A 27,303-nucleotide genomic window follows, 5' to 3' on the forward strand; every position below is an offset into this window, starting at 1 on the left:
AGTAGCAGTGGGTTTGGAAACGAAGAAGCAAGGAATTGAGGAGATTATTAAAGTAATGGAACAAACAAGTTGGTGGCTGATAGGATGTCAAGAATAATGCCCTTTCTTCCTGAAGCTACTGAGTAGATGACAAAACGTTCGCAGAGATAAATTATGTGAGTGCTATGGAATAGGATAAGTTTAGAGGTGAGGGGAGAAGGAGTGGTGAGGTGATATGACTTCAGAGCTGACTAGAGGTGGACTCTTGGGACATCCAAAGAGCAATGACAGTAGGCATCTGGATATGTGATTTTGGAAGCTCTTAAGAGAGGTCTGGCCTGGAACTGTAGGGAGTTCCAGGATTTAGACAGTAGTTAACACCACAAGAAAAACTGAGCTCAAACAAGAGAATGTCCAGGTAAGATAAGAGGAAGGTATTTCTAGTATAAAAAATATATTGTTTTTTAAAACAAATGCTTTCAAAGAATCATACAACTAGAATTCCTACAGGTGAATATCTTGAAGAACTCCATTCCTTTTCTTCTTGCAGCTGGTTGGCTTTCAATTGTTTGGAAAGCTCAGGTTTATAAAAGGAAATTGGTCACTATGGAAACAAGCTATTTAATATCAAACAGGCAATTTCACCTTAAAAGGGTAATTACTTTAGTGTTTCCCTTAATTGTATGTTTTCATGGTTTTCAATAATCATACACCCTTTTGGTCAGAAATTTCCAATCAGTTAATGACCTGGTAAGCAAGAGAAAAAACACTAATCGATAGCTATTTTCCCCAGGTTGCTCACTGTGCCAGCGCCCCAGACAAGACATTTTGTGAATTTAATATTCCATTTTATCAGGGTGTGCAGTTCGCCTAATTTCTATAGCCAGACTAAATCTAAATGAACAATTACAAAGAAAGTGTCTAGATTTTCTTCCTTCATTGATCCCTTTGGCTGAGAATGAACATGTTAATTTCGTGTTAGTTGTCAATCATTATTCTAGGCTGCAGTTAAAATCTAAAGATGCATCAGAAGAAAAAGGGAGAATTTTTAAAATGTTACCAAAATGCTAAACAAGATTCATGCAAATTCTTAAAATGTAAATTTTAATTATTTTACACTTTTAATCTAAAGCTACACTGATATTTAAATAATTGGTACTTCACTGACCTTATTCAAAAAAGCCTGTATTATTCCTTTCTGATTTGCCATAGAAGCAATGGATCTGTGTCTCCCAATGGAAGCAATAATTTGGGTTTCTTTCTCCAGAAGTTCACACAAAGCAGCTTTCCTTTCAGCTCCAGTGAAAGACTGGTTAATTCGTGCCAGTTCTTCTTGTTGCCAGACTAGAAGAATAATATGAAAGACTTGAGTTTTAAAAGCCCACATCTTTACAGTGTTTTTTTACCATCACATCCTGACAAGCAGTATTTTATTTTTGTATCAATTTAAATAGAATTATATATGAATAGAATCCTTCATAGTGTACATCTGATACATGAAAAATAAGATGAAACAGAAGCTGAGAGACTAAACAATAGTCAAACAAACAGAAGCCAAAGGACATCAGTGCAGAAAATGTCAACCTATGCCTCCAGGTAAGCGTGCTCACGATTCCTCCCCAAAGGCGGCAGGTGTGTCCTCCATCCATGCAAGTTTACCTAACTTTAGCTTCACTCACAATACCCTCACCAGTGAACACACCAGAGTATGGTGAATGGTCTGGCCCCACAAATCAGCCTTTTCTTACAGACATCTCATTCGCTTCTTCCCCAATCCATCCAGGAACTGTGGTTTCCAGGTATAGCTAGACCTTGCCTTAACTTCCTTTCTATTCTTACGGCTGCACTGAAAGAAAAATCTGGTTTTTTAACTGTGCTATTTACTTTACCTCCTGTTTTCCTCACAATTTCTAGTCCTCTCTTTCTAATTAAATAAGGCCATAAAAATGACAGTTGTTTACTATGTAGCAGGCTCTGTCCAAAGTGCTTCTTGCATATATGAACTCATTTACTCTTCTGACAAACCAGTGAATAGGTGTTACTATTATCCCCTATATTATAGAAAAGGAAACAGGAAAAGAGAGATTGTATAACTTGTCCGAAGTGGAGCCAGGACTCAAACTCAGGCAGTCTGGCTCCCTGGTCCACGGGCTTGACTGCTCTCTGCCTCTCAAAAATATATCAGCCTTTGAATTGTACACTCTTTTTCAATGCAGATTTATCTGCTGGTTTACGCTGGAGAGCCACCTTTACTTAATTAGCCATCTAATTCCTTCCTCTTACATAGAGATAATTTATAATTACAGTGTCAGAATGATGAACTTGCAGGCACTCATGAACTACATTCTGGCCATAGAAGCAAACCTATTTTTTCTGAAGTTTAAAAAAACCTGGTTCACTTACCTTGTTATTATTCCTGCCAAAATTCTACCACTTCTTTGCTGGTTCAAAATACCTATTAACCCTTTTTGAGTAATTATCTTGTGAAAGGAACTCTGTACGGTTTGATGGTGCAAACAAAAGTGAGAAAGACTTGTGCCTTATTGAAGGAACTAATATGTTTCCTTGCTTCTCCCCGGTTGGACAGACTGTGAAATCATATAAGATTATTTTCCCTTATCTTCTACTAGATATGATTCAGTCAAGTAAAATGTACCCTTCCTTTGTTATATTCCAGACATGATTAGTTTTTCACCTGTTACAGGGATAGTGCAGAATATATTACATTTATATATCATTTATATAATTAGAAATTACATTTTTCTTCTATTAAAATGCCAGGTTACCTTAACACCAGGCTCTGCATTGAAAAGTATGTATCTGAAGCCACAATGTTATTTCCAGCCCTCTTCTGCTATAATCACTGCCTTTCATGACATCTAGCTTAACAGTGTTATCAGACCATTTCTTCTTCCTCTTAAATTTCAATTTGAAATCATCCTGATCTGGTAAGAACTTGTCAGTCATGTTCCTTATAAGAATCTACTCTGTCCCTCACCAAGGATATATTATTCAAACACTGTATGACTTGGTTTGTCTAAAAAGAGGATTTGTAAATTTATGAGCTAAATAATGCCATACAAGTCCAGGAAATCCATAACTGATGAGTTTATCGTTTAAGAGTAGCAAACAAAAAGAACTTTTAAAAACTGAACAAACTCCATGTACCAAAAGATAGTATATGAAGAGAAAAATTGTTTGTTTGTGAAAATAATAACTGAAAATATTTATTTCATTATATGGGTGTTCCCAGAAAGCAGGAAAAAAAAAACCTGAATGATACTAGTAAACCTATTTTACTCTTTAGTTTTAAAACATTAGAAACTTTTCAGATCAGTAATAAATTTAGGCTACTAGGATATCATTTAAGTTATTCTGCCAACCTCAAAAAACAAGACATTCTCCATTAGAGGAATGACCTCCCTATAAATCTATAACAAGGGATGGAACATGGCAACAGAAACATACCATGTTCCAGCTACTAATAAGAAAAACACAGGAATCAGGAGCACCTAGACAAAACTAATTTGACAACTCATTTGCCCATTTCCAGAACTATAAATAGAAGACATTAAGGGAAACAAGAGAGATTCTGCCCCTTTCATAAAATATATGTTCCCTAGGAATCATTTTTAAAATGGAATGATGTATTAGTTTCCTGGGGCAGCAATAATAAAGTACCACAGAATGGGTGACTTAAACAACAGAAATTTGTTTTCTCACAGTTCCGGAGGATAGAAGTTCAAGGCCAAGGTGATGGCAGGGTTAGTTTCTTCTGAGGGCCTCTCTCCTCGGCTTGCAGATGGCCATCTTCTTCTGGTGTCTTCATATGATCTTTCTGTGCATGTCTGTTTCTCAGTCTCTTCTTCTTATAAGAACACCAGTGAAATTGGCTTACATCCCACTCATAGGACCTCGCTCATTCTTAATTATTTCTTTAAAGGCCCTATCTCCATATACAGTCACATTCTCATATACTGGAGATTAGGACTTCAACATATGAATTTTAGGGGAACAAAATTCAGCCCATAACAAATGCCAATTAACTCCCAATATTTTTTAAAGAAAACAATATTAAATTGGTTCATTTGAAAAAATACATTTATCTCCTTAATTTATCTTCTTTCACAAATGACCTGATTTCCAGAGTCTGAAGTTCAATTACAAAACGGAAGTATAAGACTAGTATTTAGTGCATACACATTTTAAAATTTCTGAGATCTAATTGCAATTTTAAAGTAAAAAAATAACAGAACATACAATATCTTTTCCACCACTGCCAGTTCATATGCATCTTCTTTTTAAAATTCTCATCTTTAAATAAATAAATTTCTCATCACAGACTGGAATCCTGAATGTCAAGAACCAAGGAAGATTCAGAATCCCAGGGCCAGATATGTAATTGAACTGGGCCCAGGGAGTCTCCAGAAGCTAGAAGTCAGGGTACCTTGAGATGAAGAGGTAATAATTAGTCAGAAAACACAGTTAACTCAAGCCAAAACTAAGCAAGAGATTATAATATTCGATTAAGCAAATTTACTAGATATACTGAGCAAGGTCCTATCAGATGCCATAGGCAAAAAGATGAACAATTAAGAGAGTGGTGTGTACAGAGAATAATGGAGCAAAGAAAAGAGGCTCTGAGCTCTACCCATGCTGTTGAGAGAGGCTTCCTAAAGATGTCTAACCCTATGCCAAATCTGAGATAAAGCGACAATTCAGATCAATGGATTGATAAATGAATGAATGAATGAATAAATGCATACTAAATAAAATTTTTAAAAGACATAAAAATCAAACATCTTTCCATGGATATAGTCTTGTATCTGACTAATTATATTACCTTATACAGTTAAATCCATTTGTTAAAATGATCTCATTTCACTTAATAATTGAGGGACAGATTATCTGGAAGAAATGTTAAAATTGGTATTAGTCAATGTAATTCAAACTATGCAGCTGCCACTATTGGCCACGAGAGGGCAGCAGTTTCAAATACTGGAGTTGAGACGACAGCCTGAACTTACACCTTTAAATAGAAGAGTGATATAAATTATTGAGCTTGTGACTTTTGAACCAGAAATTTTAACTACCACAAAACAGACTTAAAAGCTATCATTCTGAGAATTTAAATTTAGAATTGTAGGACTAGAAGAAAACTGAGAGGTATGGGTTTTATGTAAGAAATTTCACTTTTATTTTTGTCATATAAATCATGTAGAAATAAAAAAATATATTTGTTCTACTTTAATATGGGAAATCTGTATATAATTATTTACCATATGACAGTAACTCAGACATGCACAGGTCTTTGCACCTTTTAAAGTACTTTCATAAATTTAATATTTTATATTATAAAATGTAATATCTTATTAAATGTAAAAATATTTTATACTTTTCACTTTATATAACCTCCTGAAATAGATATGTCAGAAACTATTAAGTTCTTTTATAGTTGAAAAAAAACTGAGGCTTAGGAAAAGTAAGTAACTTGTATAAGTTAATACCACTGTTAAGTAGTAAAGGTAGAACTTCATTTAGCATATTTCCTATTATTTTGTATAGTTACCTCTTCATCAAACAGAATAACACTGGTATCCTTTGGCTTATTCACATACGAATTTGGATTACTGTTTGAACAGAGTTCTGCTGTAACAGAAGTGTAGTTTTATAATTATCAGTATGATCTTTCACAGACACTTTGCCACCACTGCTCTCTGTTAAACCATCAAACTTAGAAATAACCTTTGTTTTCCTCTGACAGAGCAAATGGAAATAGAGGTAAAATGTAAAGTAAAACAAAGTATTTGCACAGGTCAACAATTAGGAGAAAGAGGAAGCAGATGTACCAGTCCAGGGAGCAAGCTTAACTGTTACACACTGCTACATTCCTAAAGCCACTCAATTTTGCATGCGAAATTTCATTAATTTTGCTGGTTGGACCTAGTGTTGAATTGTATCATCTTCAGTAAATAGTGCATTTTCATATAGCTATTTAAATATGTCCAATATCCAACACCTAAAATTGTATTTGGTTAGAGGAAAAAGTGACTTGAGTAACAAACACATAATAGTATCCACAAATAGTATATAAAGAAACAAAGTTATAGTAAAAAAATTGCATAAAGTTGTTATGAATCATCGCAGAAGTCAAAGACTGTTATTTCTTTGGATAAAAAAAATAAAACCCATTCAACAATGGCAAAAAAGTTAAAGCTATTTTTAATTTCTAAAATTTTTCTGTGATCACATGAAGCCAACTTCTCTACTTTCTGGCATCCAAGGTAATAGAAAAACTCTTCTGTTCCAGTTACTTCCATTTTAGCAGGTAACTTCTGAGAAAGCAGAAACTAGAAACAGCTGCATTACTACATTCCTAGGTTTCCCATTCATTCATTCATTCATTCGTTCAACCAGTATTTGTTGGGATATGAGCTAAGCACAGAAAAACAGGCTAAAAATATCAGTTTCTCTCAAAGCTTACAACCCAGTGGGGAAAGGTGATTTCAAACAAAAGGTGTATTACTACAAATTATGGTGTTATAAGTGAAAAATCTGGAGTGCAATAGGATAGCAAGTTGTATTGTCAGTCACAAAAGCCTGTGACTAGACGACATTGAAGCTGAGGTTGGAAGGTAGGCAATGGGACAGGCTCCCAGGAGAACAGCGTCTCTACAGCCCTGAGAGCCCTTGGCTTGTTCAAGGAACTGAAGCTTCTAATTGTGTCAATGACTAGCACACATTGTATGAAAGAAATGAGGCATAAAAGTCAAGTGTGCAGAAAATACACTCTACTATATTAGGATTAAAGGAAGGGAATAAAAGGTATTGCCCAGCCCTCATCTAAAGACCAGAATCAGAGACAGGGTGCTGGACCGAGGAACGGCGGACAGTTTAACCGTGAGTTCACAAATTCCCAAAACTGTCAAAGAACCATATTAGGCAATACTTTCTTTATTTCACAGGGATGAGGATCAAATGAAATAATATAAAAAATTTGCATAACTTACCCATTGTTAATATAAAAGCATTTCCAAATTCATTTCAGCCTTAATTCCTGTCCCATATATAAGACCTTATTCATCATTTTAAACTGTCTACTACAGATTCCCAAGACATTTTCCTAACATAATAACATCTTCCTTTTGTCTTTAATAGACCTGTTTTTCCTATTAATGAAAAATTATAAAAATTAACATTTCATGCAAAGCTTATTTCAAACTTACAATTTAGTGCATTATACAGAAGTTCAAAATCGTCTTTTGTTTGAGGATTATGCCTCCGGTAATAGTCCAATTTCTTCCATTCTTCTTTTTCTCTTCTCTTTCTTAGTTCTTCCTGTTCCTCCCACTTTAACCTTAACATTTTTTGTCTTCTTAAATTCTCTACCACGTTTTTTGCATGCCATTGTCTATAGTAAGTCTGTAAAACTATTACCTGTAGTTAAATGAAAAGGAAATAAAAGGTATCTACCATCAACTTTAACAGTCAATAACAAAAGACAATATTGATTATATTTACTCCAATTCAATCAATACTAAAAAACCGAGTCCAGTTTTAGCTCTGTGGCAGATATTCTCCATACGAGAACATTATGACATGGATAGTGCACATCAGCTATTTGACTTTGAAATCTAGCAAATACACTTTCATAGGAGTCAGACAGTACAATGCTTAAAAACACAGGCTCTAAAGTAAAACTTAATTTAAATTTTCCCTCTGCTACTGACTAGCTGTTTGGTTTTGTGTAAGTTACTTGGTGTCTCTGTACTTTGGTACCCTCATCTGCAAAACTGATAATAACAGAATGCATTTAAAGTGCTTAGCCTAAGCCTGACTCATTGCAAGTCCTTAATAAATACTATCACTGTAGAATTGTATACCTAAAACCATTATAATTGCATTAACCAATGTAACCCAAAAATTCAATTAAAAATACTATTATTGTTATATTAATTACCTCTACTATTATTGAAAAGTAGTTCTCTCTAGTTTGTCTTATTGTTATTAGCATAAGCTCATATTTAAGACAAAATTATATTTCCTAAACGTATAACTGTAGGTTATGTGGTGGAAATCAACAGACAGATTACATAAAAGGGAGACTTGAGCAAACAAGTATCTATTAAATTGTGAGAAATATAAATGTCTGAGGGTCTACTGTAGTACCAGATCCTCAAAAAACTTGCAATATAGCTGCGAGAGTTTATGTTATTATTTACTAAATTCATAAATAAAAATAAAATGTGGAGAGGCTGGATCAAGATGGAAGACTGAGAATATGTTGATATATTCCTTTCCCTCCTTCTAATCCCTGATAATTAAAGACAATTTAATAAGCAAAAATAAGTAATGACATTGGATCCTACCAGAGGAGTCTTCCAAAGGAAAAGAAACTTAGAAGAATGTCCTTAAGAAAGAGGAGAGGTGGAATAAGTTGAAGATGGAGACTATTCATACACTGAACAGGCAAACTAGAAAATACAGAAGTGACTCTAAGGTTCCTTCAAGCCAAAAACTGGAGGATCCTGTGAGCAGAAGGTCTGTTAAGGCAACTAACAAGGTGGCTGCTTGAAAAAGCATAAAGGACAGACTTCTCTAAAACAATTTAGTTAAAGAGCAACAGAGGTATTTGCCTCTGGGCAAGAGGAGTTATTGTCCCAGAAGGCTGGTCACACCCAGGATGAATAGAAGCCCCTCTTCAGAAAGCCAGCTCTTGCCCATCCCCTAATACCACTGGGTAAGAATGTAGTAAACAAATACATTGTAACACGGTGGACATCAAAAGTCTTAAATACTCTGAGGACACACCCAAGAAAAACTGAACATTTGAGAAAAGCCAACAAAATAAAAGATTGCTTATTCAACAAAGAATAATTTACATTTGTATGAAACAGAATAACTAGAACAGTAGGTCTCAAACATGATGCCTAGACCAGCAGTATCAGTATCATTTGGAAAACTGTTAGAAATGCAAACTCTCAGCTTCCCCTTTCCCCTCAGCTACTGAATCAGAAATTCTGGGTGGGGCATGGGTGATATACATTTACAAGTTCCTCAGGTATTTCCGATCAATGTCAAAGTTTTACAACCACTCTGCTAGAAGTAAGACAAAACACAACAAAACAAAAAACAAGGCCAAACTAGATAAACATTTTTAGAGAGGAAGGAAAGAATATTGAATCAATATTAAAAAATTAAAAAAGACTCTAACAAAATTTTTATTTTTGAAATTTTACAAACAATAGAATGTTAGCTTGAGTGCTATTAAATACACTAAAACACAGTTGCTTAAACAATGTGGAAGATTTTCCCTTCTCACATCATAACCCAGGGATTAGCAATCGGTTTAGGGCTGGAAGGAAACTGACATATTCGACAAATGGCTTCCCGCTTGTGTGTCCCAGTGGCTGGTACATCTTTAAGCCAGTAGAAAGGGGGAAAAGAACAAAGAATTGCAACCAAGTCACTCTGAGAGTACCGCATATCATTTTCCCTCACATTTAGTTACTGGGCTCACCAATACACAAAAGAGGTAATGAAATGTGGTCTTCAAAGGAGCCGCCATGAGCCCAGCAAAGCTTAACTATAATGGGAGAATGGACTTTGGCCAAGAACCACTAGTTCATTATAGGCTGACCTGCAGAGCACGCAGCACCCAAGGGAATTACTAAGCATGCAACTTGGCAAGAAAATATTTTCAGATTCAAGGTAAATGGTACAAAAAAATAATAAAGGAATATTAAGAGAGATGTAAGATAAATGATACATCTTCCAGGCAGAATGAAGAAAGTTGATTTTAAAAGTTACTCAAAACATAGTAGAAGATGGATGGACCTAGAGGGTATTGTGCTGAGTGAAACAAGTCAGACAGGGAAAGCTATTTTGCTTATATGTGGAATCTAAAAAAAAGCTAAATGAACAAACAAAACAAAACAGAAACAGATTTATAGATATACAAAACAGATGGTTTCTAGAGGAGAAGGGAGTAAACAGATGGGTGTAAAAGGTGAAAAGGGAATAGAGTCACCAAAGTTTCAGTTAAAAAATAAATAAGCCATGGGGCTGTAATGTACAGCACAGGGAATATAGTCAATAATATAATTACTTTGTATGGTGACAATGGTTACTGGACTCATCGTGGTGATCACATTGTAAGGTATATAAACATGGAATCACTATGTTGTATGCCTGAAACTAGTATAATATGGTATTTCAACTATACTTTAATAGAGTAATTTACAAATAGAAGAACATTTCCCATACTGAAGAAAGACAGGAGCTCTCAGATAAAAAGGGCCATCATCAAGTCTCAGGCATATCACAATAAGATTGCAAAGGACACAGTGAAAAGTCTACAAGCTTCCAGAAAGGAAATAAAGAACCGAGATCTGATTGACATTAGACTTTTGATCAAATGCAGCTTCAAAATTATAAAGGAAAATAATTTTGAAAATAAGTGTGACTTTCTGCACCCATTCAAATTAAAACCCAAGAATGAGGGTCATTCAATAGCACTTAGATGGTATACCTCCCATGCATAATTTGAAATAATTACTACAGAATGTGTTCTAGCAAGAAGAATAAATTAAAAGGGAATAAAGAGTGACCAAAAACCTCAAAAAAAGTTAAGTTAAATACATTTTATTTGAAAAAATAATTTCATATATATGTAACTCTATCAAAATCTGAAGTGATTCTAATATAGTAAGTTATAAATACGTAATAAATTATATATATTTACGTAAAATTGTAATTCTAGATCAAATCTTCACTGGATAGGAAGAATGAGGAAGAGGGAGAAGGAAATAAAGGATAAAAAAAGGCTTGCTAAGGTTCTTGACTTGTTCATGGAAAAGATGTAGAGCCTGATTATATGCATTTGGTATTAAAAAATTAGGTGCATTAAAAGTTTTTATGAAAGTCTGGCTGGGTAGTTCAGTTGGTTAGAGCGTCATCCTGATATGCCAAGGTTGTGGGTTCACATAAATAGGTGGAACAACAACTGATGTTTCTCTCTCTCTTCCCCTTTCTCTAATACCAGTAAATTTTAAAAATCAATAAAAAACAAACATATAATAAAAAATAAAATTTTTATGAGTAATCACTAAGAAAATAGAAAATAACTATTGTTAAACTATGAAAGAAGAAAAAAATGAAATGTTTAGTCAAAGCAACAAAAAGAAGGACGGTTAGTAAAAGAATAAAAAACAAGAATGAATAATAAGTAAAAAACAAAACGAGATGGCAGGAATGAGTACACAAATATCAATAATGACACTGATATAAACAAGAAAAATTTAAAATAAATACTAAGCATTGAACTCAAAAAACTCAAGAATAACATAAACATGATACAAGGAATCAATGAAGGTAAAGTAACTTATTAAATGAAAACTTACTCCTTTTACTGGCTTTTACCCAATCCCTCTGTTTACTGCTCATATCTCACTTCTATATCTCACAAAACCTCAAATTCACATCCCAAGATTTTATGGGGTAAATTGATTTGGTTCTTGATTCCATCCCCCTCAGCAGACATTTAGGTTTTCACTTCCTCTACTCAAGGAAGTTAACACTTCTTTATCTGTGTTACAACTTTAAAAAAAAAAAAAAACCTACTGACATTTACTATTCTTTCCTTTCATGTGTTCTTTTGTTCCTATATGTTTATACTTTTTGTTTATTCCTTTAATATCATTTTATTGGAACTTGGAAAATACTGTAAAGATTTTACTTTCCCCATCTCATATCTATTGTCTCTTACTTCCTTACTAATAAAACCTCAGTCTTACTGAGGAGCAACAATATGAAACTTTTAAAAAGTATTTATAACACACTCAAAGCAGGGAGTGTCACATGACACAGTTCAGGTCAATGAGACACAAGTGAAAGTCACTAGATGGGGCTTTCAGGGAAAACTGTTGAAGGTGCTGCTGTACGTGGGACATGCTTCCTTTCTAGGCTTCTCCTTTCTTTCTGCATAGGAAGCAGACATTATACTAAATGTTAATTATCCATTTTATCATCAAATGGTAACAATCTGATAATAAGATTAATGGAGTGGTAATGTAAAAAATATTTAGTCCCTGATGACATTACAGAGCCACCATCAAATCCCTTTTACAAATAAGGCAGTAAAAATTAGTTTGGACTGAGAAAATAAAAAATATATTAGGCTGGAATAACAAGCACTAATAAAGTCAGCTACAAGTTAACAGGAAACAGACATTGAAGGAAAAATTTAAAAAGATACAAATAAATGGAAGCATATACTGTGCTCATGGATAAGAAGAATTAGCATTGTTAAAATGTCCATATTACCAAAAGCCACTAATAAATTCAATGAAATTCCTATCAAAATACCAAAGGCATTTTTCACAGAACTAGAACAAATAACCCAAAACTTTATATGGAACCATAAAAGATCTAGAATAGGCACAGCAATCTTGAGGAAGAAAAACAAAGTTGGCGGTATCATGCTACCTGATGTCAAACTATACTACAAAGCAAGAGTAATCAAAACAGCATGGTACTGGCATTAAAACAGACACATGAATCAATGGAACAGAATAGAGAACTTAGAAATAAACCCATGTTTATACAATCAATTAATTTATGAGAAATGAGATAAGAACATTGTACTAAATAAATGGTATTACAAAAACTGGACAGATATGTGGGAGAAAATGAAACTAGACCACCTTCTTACACCATATACAAGAATAAACTCAAAATGGATTAAACACTTACATGTAAGACTCAAAACCATAAAGCTCCTAGAACAAAACATAGGCAGTAAAATCTATGACATTTCTCTTGGCAGCATTTTTTTCTGTGTATTTCCTCACACTAGGAAAACATCAAACTAAAAAGGTTTTCACAGCAAAGGAAACCATCAACCAAATAAAAAGACAATGTACTGAATGGAAAAAGATATTGAAGATATTTACCAATGATACATCTGATAAGGGGTTAATATCTAAAATTTAAAAGAACTCATACAACTCAACACCAAAAAAAACAAACAACCCAATTAAAAAACAGGGCAGAGGACTTGGATAGACACTTCTTCAAAGAGGACATACACCTCATCAGTAGATATATGAAAAAATGCTCAATGTCATTAATCATCAGAGAAATGCAAACTAAAAACCACAATGAGATATTGCCTAACACCTATCAGAATGACCATCTTCAATAAATCAACAAACAACATATGTTGGTAAGGATGTGAAGAAAAGGAAACCCTTTTCCTTTGGTGGGAATATAGACTGGTACAGCCAGCATGGAAAATAGTATAGAGTTTCCTCAAAAATTAAAAACGGAACTGATTTGTAACCCAGTGATTCTATTTCTGGGTATATATCCAAAATACTAATTCAAAAGGATATATGCACTCCCATGTTCACTGCAGCATTATCCAAATAAATAAAGAACAATAATTAAAAAAAATGCATATGCATCTATATGTTAAACTTAAGTATTATTTATAATAGTGAAGATATGGAAGCAACCTAACTATCCATCAATAGACAAATGAATAAAAAAGAGGTAGTATACAGGGTCTGGCACAAATAATGCCCTCTTTTTATAACAAAATCATAAGCATGTAATTCTGTAACATAACAATATCACACTCAAGCACACCATATGACATTTAAGGTGAAATGTTCAAATGAAAACTATAAATTATTATATCGATGTTATTACCCTACCAACCACATTCAAGCAGGTATTACTTCTGCTGGACCCCATATATAATGTATATAATAGAATATCACTCAGCCATTAAGAAAAGTGAAATCTTAACCATTTGCAACAGCATGGATGGACCTAGAGGATATTGTGCTCAGTGAAATAAGTCAGATAAAGACAAATGCCATATGATTTCACAGATATGTAGAATCTAAAAGGACAGTAGGTGATATAGTCAATAAAATTGTATCAGAAATAATTATGTATGGTGTCAGATGGGTACTAAACTTATCAGAACGATCACTTCTTAAATTATATATATGTCTAATCACTATGTTGTATAACTGAAACTAATATGTCAACTGTAATTGAAAAATTTAAAAAATTATTGTATTAAATAATAAAGCCTAGCAAATAAATAAAAAATAGAAAAACTGATGAATTTGATGATAGATCATTAGTTATGTGCTGTAAAGCAGAAGAGACAAAGGTAAATGAACAGACAAAGACTTCATGACACCATGAAGAAACACTTAAGGGAATACTTCAGACTGAATGAAAATGACACTAGATGTTCATTTTAACTGAAATGAAGAAATAAATAGCACCAGGAGAGGTAATTCCATAGTTAAATATAAAAGACTATAGAATATTTTCTTCTCTTCTACTCTTATTTAAAAGACAACTGCATAAAATAATTATTAAAAAAATTATAGGGCTTAGAACTTACAAAGAATTTACAAATGTGTATGATAATGATAGCACAAAAAAGGAAGGATGAAATTAGAGTTCTACTGGAGGAAAATTTCTATATTTTGTTGATTTGTTAGTATTAATGTGAAATATAAGAGGTCTGTCCAGAAAAAGTCCAGCCATTGTTAATGGAATGAGAAGAGTTCGTGCAACATTGATGTAACCTGGCAACCAAGGAGCGTGGACTGGAATGCAGGTGTGAACAATGATAACTTCACCATGCTAGTCAGTGGGGATGGTAGATGCTGTTGAGTGAGCATGTGTACCGTGTGGCCATCACATTCAAAATGACTGAGCAAGTAGAGCAACAAATCTACATCAAATTTTGTGTTAAGCTTGAACATTGGTGATTGGCAGCTTCATCATGACAATGTGCCCGTTTATGCATCATTCCTCATGCAGAGTTTTTGGCAAAGCATCAAATCGCCTAGGTGACTCAGCCCCATTACAGCCAGCTTTGGCACCCTGTGACTCCTGGCTTTTCCCAAAACTAAAATCACCTTTGAAAGGGAAGAGATTTCAGACCATTGATGAGGTTCAGGAAAATACAACAGGGTGGCTGGTGGCAACTGGTAGAACTGTGTGAGGTCCCACGGTGCCTACTTTGAAGGGGACTGAGGCGTTATTGTTCTATGGACAGTGTTTCTTTTATCTTCTTCAGTAAATGTCTCTATTTTTCATATAACTTGGCTGGATACCTTCTGGACAGACCTCATATTGTTATAAATAGAGATGTACATTGTAATCCCTACATTACACTTAGAGCAACCACTTAGGAAATAACTCAAAAATAATTTCAAAAAACAGTAAAGCAATAATAAAAATGATAACCCAATGAAAAGTGGGTAAAGGATCTGGATATACATTTCTCCTAAGACTACATACAAGCTGCTAGAAGACACATGAAAAGATATTTAATATCATTTGTCATCAGGATATACATATCAAAAGCACAATAGGATACCACTTCACACTTGTTAGAATGGCTATAATCAAAAACAATAACAACTGTTGATAAGGATGTGGAGAAACTGGAATCCTCATACACTACTGGGTGGACATAAAATTATATAATTGCTTTGAAAAACAGTTTGGCAGTTTCTCAAAAAGTTCAAATACAGGCTTATCATATGAGCCGGCAATTATACTCCTGGGCATATACACAAAAGAAATAAATACTTGTGTCCACATAAAAAATTATACATGAATTTTATACAGCTTTATCCCGAATACCCAGTAAACTGGAAACAGCCCAAATGTCCATCAACTGATAAAGGGACAAATGAACTGTGGTATATATATTTGCATATATATAAATATATATATATAATTGGGTATATGCAATGTAATATTCTGCAATATAAATAATTGAAGTATTAATACATGTTACAACATGAATGAACCTTGAAAACATTATGCTAAGTAAAAAACAGTCACAGAGACTACATATTGTATGAATACAAGTATATGAAATATCCAGAAGAAGCAAATCAATAGAGGAAGAAAGTAGATTAGTGTTTGCCTCAGGCAGAAAGGATTGGAGGGAAATAGGATTGCTACTGGGCGCAGAATTCCTTTTTTGGGATGATGGCAATGTTCTAAAATTGATTGTAATAATGGTTGAATAATTCTGTTTATACAGTTAAAAATTTTTAACTGTACACTTTTTTGAAAAATACTATAAAAATTGTATTGAAAATAAAGTTTTTAATTTAAGAAAATTACATAACAATTGAAAAGGCACACTAGAAAATATTTAACATAAAAGAAGGCAGTAAAGGAAGGATAAAAGAACTAGAGGCACACAACCATAAAAAACTATAGCAAAATTGCTGATATAACTCAACCTTATCAGTAATTATATTAAAGATAAATGTATTAAATACTCCAAAGGCAGAGGTTGTTAGATTGGATAAATAGATAAAATCCAATTATATGTTGTCTACAATAGGTATACTCTAGATTCAAAATCTCAAATAGGTTGAAAATAAAAGAATGAAGAAAGATAGACTATGCAAACATAACATAAAAGAGTTGGAATGGCTATATTAGAGAAAATAGGTTTTAATCTCTCTTTGATTTCAATCAGTCTGGAAACCTTCCTTGTAGATTCTACTATCACAGCAATTAAGGCCAAGGAATAGGGGTACAAAGCTAATAAATGGCCAAAGGTATCACACACAGACCCTGGGATTCCCTAAAGGAAAGGGAAGAATTAGGAGTATTTAGGATTCTGGTTCCTTATATTGGGGGTGACTGCTGACAAAGACTAGGTAGAAGCTACTACCAATAAAACATGACTCACACTGACAAAGATTCTCCCCTTGACCAAACTCTAATCAGGCTCCTCTGAGCTCTTTCTCAACTATGTTGTAACATTTGGGCTTCTGTGTTCATCTTTGCGTTGGTCAATTTTATTAAGAATCCTGCTACTCAAGTCTTAGGAAAGAAGAACATTCTACTCTTTACTACAGCATGGACAGACCTGGAGAACATTACTAAGTGAAATAAGCCAGCCAGAGAAAGACAAATACCATATGATTTCACTCATATGTGGAATCTAATGAACAAGCTTGAACTAACAAGCAAAATAGAGACAGACTCAGAGATAGAGGGCAGGCTGACAGCTCTGAGGTGGGGGTGGGGTTTTAGGGAATGGAGGGACCAAGCAAAAAAGAAAAAAGGACTCATAGACAACAGTGTGGTGATCGGGGTGGGGGGAATATAAATGGTAATGGAAAAATACGATAAAAAATAATTCTAAAAAAAGCTTAAAAAGGGAGAAGTAAAGACAGTTAGCTTCCAGTTAAATGGAAAAGGAAAGGAAAATATTTTAGATGAATAGACTCAAAATCCCTGAGAAATTTCCTTTGTCATAAGTCTAAAACATAAATGTTTAATTAACTTATAAAGTAAATGTAAAATTTAAATGATAGGTATGACAGTTTTAAAAACAAAAATGTAAGTTTCAAATTTGATTGAAACCTAATAATTTCAGAAGATGCTAAACTGCTGAATTCTAATAGAGGTATACTGTACCAATATAAAAAATAAAGAGTCCTGCTGATTCAGTTTATCAAGAATCCCCAGCCTCAATATCTGATCACCCTCAATATTTGATCAGGTTCCTCATCTTCATCCATCCTCCAGATGATGCCTAATCTCTCTGACCTGCCCTTGGCAAAAATCCTGTTAGGTTGGTTTAGCTGGAAACTCCTTTACCCCTGATGGTTTCTCTTAGTAATTTTCCATCCACTGACCCCTACCCTGCTCCTTAGCTATAAATCCTGACTTTTCCTGCTGTATTCGGAGTTAAGCCTCTCCCTTACTACAAAACTCCACTGAAGTAAGCCCTCTTGAATCAAGTCTGCCTTATCATCTTTAACAAGGGTTATAATTTTTTTCTTAACAACATTGATGTGGGGTCTTCTTAATTCACTCACATATTTTTGTTTTCACACATAATAAAAGTTATCTTACCGCTGCTAATCTTTGAGCATCGTATTCTGCTGCTGAAAAATATTTTCCTGGAGTTACCATCTTATCAGTTATATTTGATACATATACACCAATTTTAGTCATCTGTGTGGATGTTGTATTTATAGTTTGTTGAAGTTTCTTTTTCTGAAAAACTGTCTAAAATAAAAATATAAAAATTTTAAATATCTACCCTGTACACATATACATAAGAGCACATTTTCCTACATATTTTTCTTTTTATACTTTAATTGTCATATAATTCCTTAGAAGATTTTTATTTTGGAGCATAACATTTGTTGATTCTGTAACTTCAAACACCGATAGAAAAAAATAAACATATTACCTGGGTATCCCTACAAAATACATTGTATTTTTCAGGAATCTTTTTAGGTATAGTTTGTGTTCCAGCATTGTGATATTCTATTCCTGTTATTTTATGTCTGAATCCACCAAGAAATGGTTTGTGAAAATCAGATTTTACAATCTCAACAGCTACCTGTTGGTACTGATCAATGCCTGAGGAGATAAAACCAAGACTGAATGGAAGTTCAACTATAAAACGACTCTAAAACACTTTACCTAAAAGACATCAAGTAACTAACCAGTTTGTACTCTGACAGTTAGGACTTGAGAGGCATCACTTGACCTATTTATTCTTTTGATTGGATATAAATCTGGAAGTGTAGAAAAGATTTCCACTTGTACAGTATCCTGTGGCTTAACTCCATGTTGTAGTAGAGTCTCATTATTTTTAAGAATCTTTCCTAAAAATGAGGTAAAATTATAAGAAGTGTTATGACAAAGAAATGACTATATGTACTCACTTTAAGGGGATGAAAATATCAAAGATTGTTAGATAAACATGTTTAATTACTAAAATATTGATTAGTATCAAATATTAATGGTGTCCACCTCTTACTATAATGTTAGTACAGAAAACTCCAGTGTGAAAAGTTAAGGCGATACTCCTGAGCAAGAATTCAACATTATAAGCAAAGTTAAAACTCTCAATTCATCAGAAATGCAAATAAATAATAACCATGCAACTCTGTAAACATTTAAAAATTAAAAAACCTATTCTATAAGAGCAGCAAAATCATATTCTAAATACTGACTCCCTAAAAAATGAGTGTGTTATATGTAAAACAGGATGTATCATATCAGGGAAAACTTGATTACTTTACTTTAATACTCACCTTTCTCTCCAGCAGAAAAGTTTATAGTCAGAATTCCAAAGAATCCCTTCCTTTCTCTGTTTTTATAACCAGAAATTCACATAAATTAATGTCAAGGTGTAGTTAAGTCTCAGTTTTGTGCTTGAAAAACCAACATCACTTTATGTTGTACTGCTTCAACTTCTACTCCCTCCCCATTAGTTTAGTCTATAAATTTACTCTATTTTTATTCCTCTATTTTAAGGCATATAAAAATATGTGTAATGTTACTGGTTGCTGTTTTGTATTATGAAAACTTTATTGATAGAACCCATATCAATTTTCCATCATATGGTCTTCCTAATTATAATTAATAATTGGAGCATGGCAAAGATTTTGTTATGTTCATTCTTAGAAATATATCAGATACCACTAGCCTTTTTTAATGTTTGATGATTACCAACATTTTCAAAATTGTTCAAAATTTTTTCAAAATTTTTTATTTTTTCAATTACAGTTTACATTCAATATTATTTTGTATTAGTTTCACGTGTACAGAGCATAGTGGTTAGCAAATCACATACTTTACAAAGTGTTCCCCCTAATATTTCCAGTACCCACCTGGCACTATACATAGTTTGAGAAAACACAAAATTCTTTGAATTTTAGTATCTCATCCTAAATTCTTAATTTAAAAAATTAACATGTATTTTTATGGGTTTTGCAATAGGTCAAAATAATGGTTCCAAAATATATTCATGTCCTAATCCCCAGAACCTAGGGATGCTACTGTATGTGACAAAAGTGGCTGCGGATTTTATTAAGGATTTTAAAATGGAGGGAGTATCCTGGATTATCACAGTGCTCTTATAAGAGAAAGGGAGAGGGAGATTTGACTACAGAGGCAAAGACGATATGACAGAGGAGAAAGACTTGAAGCTGCGATGCTGCTGGCCTTGATGATGAAGGAATGGGCCATGAGCAATGAATGCAGGGAATGCAACACTAGAAGCTGGAACAGGCAAGGAAGCAGATTCTTTCCAGAACTCTCAGAAGGAAAACAGCCCTGCTGATAATTTGGCTTTGTCTGAGTGAAAATGAGTTAGGATTTCTGCCCTTCAGAACTGTAAGAGAAATAAAGTGTTGCTTTAAACTCCTAAACTTGTGGTTAACTGTTACAACAGCCATAGGAACCTAATATGGACTCCAAAAACCCTCTTCATTCCTCTTCTTGTTTCTGTCGCAGGCTTAGTCCCACCAAACATAAATTCCAGTTCTAGTTCCAGAGGAAATTACCTATCTTAGAGGGGGGTTTGGTTGACATAGAATCAGCTCTTTATTATTGCTACTGACGTAAGCCTGTTACCCAGTGGTGATGTCGAATATCTACACATAAAAAAAGACAGATGATGAAGCACAAAGATCCTTAGATACCCGTGGCCAACCACTCCAGCTTCCAAGTGCTCTCCTCCAGTTTTGAACTTTGCCTTATACTTAATAACACACAGTTTCAAATTCCCTTTTTGGAAGTATGTCTATATTTAAGTTCAGACTCTGACACTTATTACCTGTGTGAATTTGCACAAGTTCCCTGAGCTTTAGTTTTCCCCTCTCAAAAAGAATTCCTAATAAAGGATTGTTGTGTGGATTGAATGATAATATGATAACACAGGCAGAACATTTTGTAAAAGGACTATCACATAGTAAACCTCAATTCATCATCAACACAATCATGACCATCATCAGTATCACTATTACTACTTAAATGTAAGCTTTGTTTCCCAACCAAGCTTTAATAACCAGTTGTTTAAGTATACCAACATTACACTAAATATTACACTATTAGAGCATGTTCATTGGAATAGTGTCGGAAAAACCAGTGTGGAACTGAACTGATTGTCTTTCTCTGATTTGGCAAGGCGGAACTTGATAGGTATAACTTACTACTTTATAGTTCTTAGGGTTTTTCCACAAGAAAGTGTTATTGTGGCAAATTTATAAGTTAATACCAAAACTTTCTAAGCTAAAACATTAGAATTTGTGCAGACATATCTACAATAACATTAATTTAACTATGTTAGCCTAATTAACTACATCAGAAAGACTACATCCTCTCCTGACACAAAGTTAATGTAAAGTGGGTTGCTCAATATTGCGAACAAAATATAAATAAACATGAACACCCTGGGACTACAAATTGGCCTTAATGTATAGAAGACAGATAGAGAAACCATTTTCAGTCCTCTTCTTATTCTATACACATTCATTCATCCTCTATTTTTTTCATCTTCACCTCCTCCCACTCTCCAGTCACACTAAACATCTTACCACTTCCCAAAAGTCCTAGTGTTTTCCTCACCTCTTTGGGGCTTAGCACAAGTATTACCATTTTTATTAAAGGAAACTTCTAGATTTTCTCAGTTTCTTTCCTCCCTGTACTCACAGATTTTTGTGCATATCTCCATTAAAACATTTACACATTATATGGTAACTACTGCATGCATCTTCCTTACTAGTCCATAAACAACTTGAGAACAGGAATTTTGTTTCAGGTTTCTTGATATATTCAGTTCTTAGTAAAGTATTAAGAACAAAGTATGTCGTCAATAAAAATGTGTTGAATGAATATATAACCATAATACAATGTTCAAACAGTAAGTATCAAGATAGGTAGTTTAACAAACAAAATATCTTAATATTTACATGTAAAAAAAATCATTAACACTAAAGAAGTCGTGGTAAATTTTATTAGCATCCAAGCTTACCTGCACATCTTAGCTGCAGTACATCAGATGGCACATTTACTAAGTAAGAAAAATGATCCCTGAGGTATTTAAAATTGCTGTCAATTTTAAAAGGCATTATAATTTCCTGGCCCACAGGAAGAAGTACAACCTTTACTGTAGATTAAAAAAAAGAAAAGAAAAGAAAGAATCATAGTCAAATGCAAGGGTCAGCAACCTACAGTCTATAAGCAAACAGAAAATTATGGAACAATTTTTTACCACATAGATGCAGTTGTGTCTGCCATACTCCTCCACTGCACAGCTATAAGAAGAGTAACTTTACATTTTCTAAGAGGATAGTGACAAACATTCAATTGTAACCTTTTGCTTTGAAAATCAATTTAGAATCTTAAAAATTAGCATCACTTATGAACAACTGTTCCCTTAATGCCAGCTCAAAGTTCAGATCTCTCTTCCATTCCCTAACATGAGGATCAGTGTACAATCAGGATTCTTTCCTTGCTCAGAATATCACAAGAAACAGAAAATCAAACTAAACTGCTTTGAAAAATTCCCAATATCTGCTAGATATCACTCAGATACAAACATAAAAAAAATCTCAGAAAATTAAGCATTTTTGTGTAGTATTAGAAAGAGACTCTCAGACCTAGGGGGTGTCCTAATGCTTTGATTAGATATTGATATCATACATCACTAAATCAGTCATATTTGTATAATTAAGAAAAACTAATACATTTTCAAAGAAAATTTTCTTTGACCTTGCAACTACAAAAGATATCTCTTACTAAGTCCATTCTTCTTCCCACAATTTATGTCCATAGTTGCCAAAATGCAAAACAGAAAATCACTCTTCTGTAAATGTCTGAAATAACTACACACAAATATCTAGAATAACTGTACAAATCTACTTTTCACAAAAACAGACATTATGTGACTCGCTTCCCACTTTATAAACAGAAAATCAAGACACATTGAAAAAAGAAAAATTGTCCTGATAAAATATTATCTGTTTACAAATTATGGAAAAGAAATACAGTATTTAAAAACTGTCATTGGGTAAACTTTTTCTTTTATATCTATAGACTTTCAATTTTAATGAAGAAGATGTAATAAGATGGAATACAGAGTGCATACTGTAAGCCAAAAGAAGTCATGAATTTCTAGATGTCTGATACGATAGTTTTCATAAGCTAAATGAGACACCAGTAATCCCAGGATGAAATTCACCTAGGCATTGTTTATGCTAAGGTTCTTCGAGCTTGCCAAAACTTTTCACAGTTCTCTGTTAGCAAAGAGAACATTTCCACAGATGAGTTAAATTCTCAGAAGGCTATTTTAATTATTTTATGGATTGAAAATTCGATGATGAATATATTTTAAAGTTTTCTTAGTGACTTCCTAAGCTTTGGGGAAGGAAGTGTGTTAAGGAATTTGTGAGCCTCAGGACTAAGAAAACTTTTTTAAAAAGTCACCATGTGTTTGTTAATAAGCAACAATATCAGAGAATCATAAAAATATCAAAAAATGGATTCCAAATTTACAATGAATAATGAAATTAAAGAGTAACAACTTCGATTCAGTGTAATTGGGCTCGATTAATTTTTTCTTCTTTCATTCTTAGCGTATGTGGACATACCACACAAGGGTAAACTACAGCACTGGGCTCAAAAGCTACATTTTACCAGTCACCCTAAGCTGCTGTTATTACTATTAAGTGACGGCCCATGTTTTGCACCTTATGGATAAAAACTCGCTCAAAACTTACAGACAAAGGGGAGAAGCAGCAGTCGTTAACCAGGCAGGAAGAAAGGTTCTCTGTGTAACGGCCTTCTTGCTGCCCCCTCCGCTTTGTCACCAACAATGTGATAATAACTCCTACATGCCACCAACATTATATCTTTAAAATTAAACTATAATGAAAGGTAATTATTTTTCTGAAGCTAAATATAAGGTAACACTACACAGAAATTTGGACATACTTCAAAGCAACAAAATGCAAGCAATGGATATGAAACTAGGAAATCTGGAATCAAGTTCCCACCCACCTCTTGCTATCTACATACAATTAATTCCAAATCGCCATGCAAAAAAATTACAACTATACTCAAGGATTTGTCTACTGTTTTCCAAGATTTCCAAACATTTTTAAAATCTATTTTATTTGGGAAAAACAGATAAATATCCATTTAAAATTTAAAGATGTTCCTTTATTTAGGGAGAGTAGATACTTCAGAATAGAGAAGCTTCACACCTAGTTAAGGCATTCCAGGGGTGTAGCTAGAGAAGTTTGGTGGATAGGAAAAGGGAAAGTAACATCAAATATAAAACAAATCTTTAAGCAAAAACAAGCAAGCTTCCTTCAAAATGAAGACAGGCAATATCCTATCTTCCCTAGTTAATACCTGTTACTGAAGAATCTATCATTGATGTTTTTAGAGATTCCTTTACAGCCTTTATTTTATCCAGAAATGTCAGATAATCAGTTGAATACCGTTTGGCTGACCGTGCTGCATCATCAAATTCAGTTAGATAGTCCTTTTCATAACGTCTTGCAGAATCTGAAACTTGTTCTGGTGACATAACCTCTTCCATAAGTGGTTCTTCATCGTCTGACTTGAGGCTTGAAGAACTCTGGTCATTCTCCTCCTTAATGTGTGTTTCCTGGCCACCACCAGATGGTTCTAGTTCCAGTTCATTGTCTTCAGTTTGATCTGACTCTGGAAGCTCTTCTGACGTAACTGGAATATTGATAGTCTCATGAGCATTATCACTTTCTTCTGCTCCATCAGGAACATCCTGAGCATGAAATTCTTCCTGTTCAGACATCTTCCTGAATTGAGAAAAATACAGTCACTATATATAAAAACTTCTATACCAAATATCAAATTCATTGCTGTTATACAGTAATGTTTATCATATACTAAAACGTTTATTAATTTTTTCAAAAAACAATGAGTATCTTAATAATGGCATCAGGTAAAACATCAGTGAATTTTTAACAAAAACACCACCAAAAGTAAAAATGTATATCAAACAGAGAAACTCCAAGAACAATTAATTTGAAATAAATCTTCATTGAAGAATATATTAGAAAATATTTTGAAATATATTGTCATCTCTTCCTTATTGAATAATCAATGTTTGTGAAAGGACTTTTTGAATAATTTTTTCCTAAATACAAAACTCACATAGGATTTATGCTCTGGCATTACAATTGGTTAGACACTCCAAGAAACCTACCAACTCGCAGGGCAACTATATCCTGGGTAGCACATTCTTGGTGGCAGCTTTGATCTCACAAGTTGTGGCAGAGGTCTCCAACGACCTCTATCCCCTCCCAAAAGAAACATATCAACAAGTAAGTATGGATTGATCCTGGAGCTGACTAGGGCCTGAGCTACTGCAACCAGGAGTTTTGGCTTGGAAAACCATTTAACAGCATCCAGGAGCTTGGGCCAGGGTCGGAGGAGGGCAGCCCGGACAGAGCCAAGCTGCATAGACAAGAGCTGGTTCAGACTAGTGAGGAACCAGTCAGCAGTGAGCCTATTTATAGAAGCTGGCAGTCAGGAAGAAGGGACAGAGGAGGTGACCTAGAGGCTAATTTCTGTGGCATCCAGCAGAGGGAAGATGAAAATTTGGCACAGTGGTGAGATGGGAAGCCTGTGATTGGGGGTTCCATTTTAAGCACAAATCCTTATGGGGAAAAGAACTGACCTCAGTCAGTGAAGATGTCTGGCTACTAAATGACAAATTAAAAAAAAAACAAACAAAACACACAAATATCTGGAATAAAAGTATATTCATTGTTGAATATATTCATTGGATTAAACAATGAATCCAATGAATATAGCATTAGAGTTGAAGAGGGAATTAACTGGAAGATAAATAAAGAGATTTTATACGAAGTGCTGCAAAGAGATAAGTATAAAAAAATATGAGAGTTTAGGGGCCACGGAAAAAAGAAAGTATAGTATATTTTTCTGCTAAGCATATATATTGTTGTGAGCTAAGAACGGTTTTATATTGCTAAAATACAAAACAAAGAATATGCAGAGACTACATGTGGCCTGCGAAGCCTTTTGCAGAAAGTTTGCCAGGCCCTAATCTAGCACAAGTCAAATTGGAGTCCTAGAAAAAAAACAGAAAGATGGAAAAAAAAGGAAATATGTTAAAAATTAATGGCTGAGAATTTTTCAAAATGATGAAATATATAGATCTACAGATCCAAGAAGCACAACATAAATATATACCTAACAAGATAAAGAAAAATAATTCATAGCCACAAACATTGTAATTAAATTACAGAATAACAAAGGCAAAGAGAAGGTCCAGAAAACAAACAGTGATAATATAGAGGACATATCATCTACTGTCTTGAATCATACTAATTTGCTAACATTAATAAAAAGGAAAGAAAAGTAAAATCACTGCAGTTTCCTCATCAAAAAAAAAAAAAAAACAACAACCAGAAACCAATGCAACAATGTACTAATTAAAATAAGATAGCTATCAACCTAGAATTGTGTACCCCCAAAAATTATCTCCCCAGAGAGAAAACAGGTACATTTACAAATAAGTTTCCACGAAGATATCTGCTCTAAAAAAACTTCTATCTGAAGGATACACTTGAAAAAGGAGGAAAATGGACCCAATGGGAGTACAAAGTTCAGGAAGGAAAGATGAGCAAATAAATAAAAAACATATAGGTAAACCCAAACAGATATTGTGAACACAAAACAATAGTAAAGACTGGAAATGTTAGACAATAAAATATGGTACTGGGAAGGAAAAGATGAGAATAAACTGTTCTTGAATCCTTATACTATTTAAAAATTGAGGGATATGATATTATTAATCATAGATATTGTTAAATTAAATATAAAGGTTAAATTTCCAGTACAAGAAATAACTAAAGTTTAAAAATTTCAAAACAGCAAAAAGGAAAAATGTAAAATAAGATAAAACTGAACAGAAACGCAGTTTTTTAAAAATTCAACAAACCTCTTTAGGATCTCACCCACTTAAAATAAAATCTTCTTTTTGGTTATTCTCTCCCATAACATAGCTTAATGGCCTGATTAGAAAGAGAGTATCTAAACAAACCGTAACTCCTAGGAGCATACGCATCTGCCCATTTTGGACAGTCTGATGAGGTAAAGCTCCTGTTATTGTCCAGTGGCTCATCTTCCCCTAAAATGGCCAAGGTGGCAGCTTCTAAGTCAGCAACAGCAACAAAATCAAGAACTGCTCCTCAAAAAACACAACCAAAATAATAAAAAGAGAAACCATAGACTGGGAGATTTTTTTTTTATTTTTTTAAAATTCTTTTTGCAAAACTCCTATCTGCTAAAGAACTTCTATCCAAAATACATGGAGAACTCTCAAATAAGAAAATAATAAGAAAACTCAGTAAGAAAATAATAGTAGTAAAAAATAAAAGAGTAAACAATTAAATAGACATATCACCAAAGAATATATACGGAAGACAAATA

At 33.7% G+C, this 27,303-nt stretch overlaps 1 protein-coding gene across 1 annotated transcript in view; it reads right to left on the reverse strand.

The window, feature by feature from the left end:
- Positions 1–24,637, reverse strand: part of IQUB (IQ motif and ubiquitin domain containing) — a 69,291-nt gene extending 44,654 nt beyond the window's left edge. Inside the window, exons 1-7 of the mRNA XM_054564210.1 lie at positions 24,214–24,637; positions 21,830–21,964; positions 18,513–18,674; positions 18,254–18,426; positions 17,911–18,066; positions 7,206–7,416; positions 1,148–1,323 (exon numbers count right to left, since the gene is read on the reverse strand). Of these exons, the coding sequence (XP_054420185.1) occupies positions 1,148–1,323; positions 7,206–7,416; positions 17,911–18,066; positions 18,254–18,426; positions 18,513–18,674; positions 21,830–21,964; positions 24,214–24,637 (1,437 nt within the window). The remainder of the gene's footprint in view (positions 1–1,147; positions 1,324–7,205; positions 7,417–17,910; positions 18,067–18,253; positions 18,427–18,512; positions 18,675–21,829; positions 21,965–24,213) is intronic.
- Between the last annotated feature and the right edge of the window lie 2,666 nt (positions 24,638–27,303).

The sequence above is a fragment of the Pteronotus mesoamericanus genome, unplaced genomic scaffold, assembly GCF_021234165.1.
Source record: "Pteronotus mesoamericanus isolate MK-2021 breed Mesoamerican mustached bat unplaced genomic scaffold, CSHL_Meso_final scaffold_85, whole genome shotgun sequence".
NCBI lineage: Eukaryota > Metazoa > Chordata > Mammalia > Chiroptera > Mormoopidae > Pteronotus > Pteronotus mesoamericanus.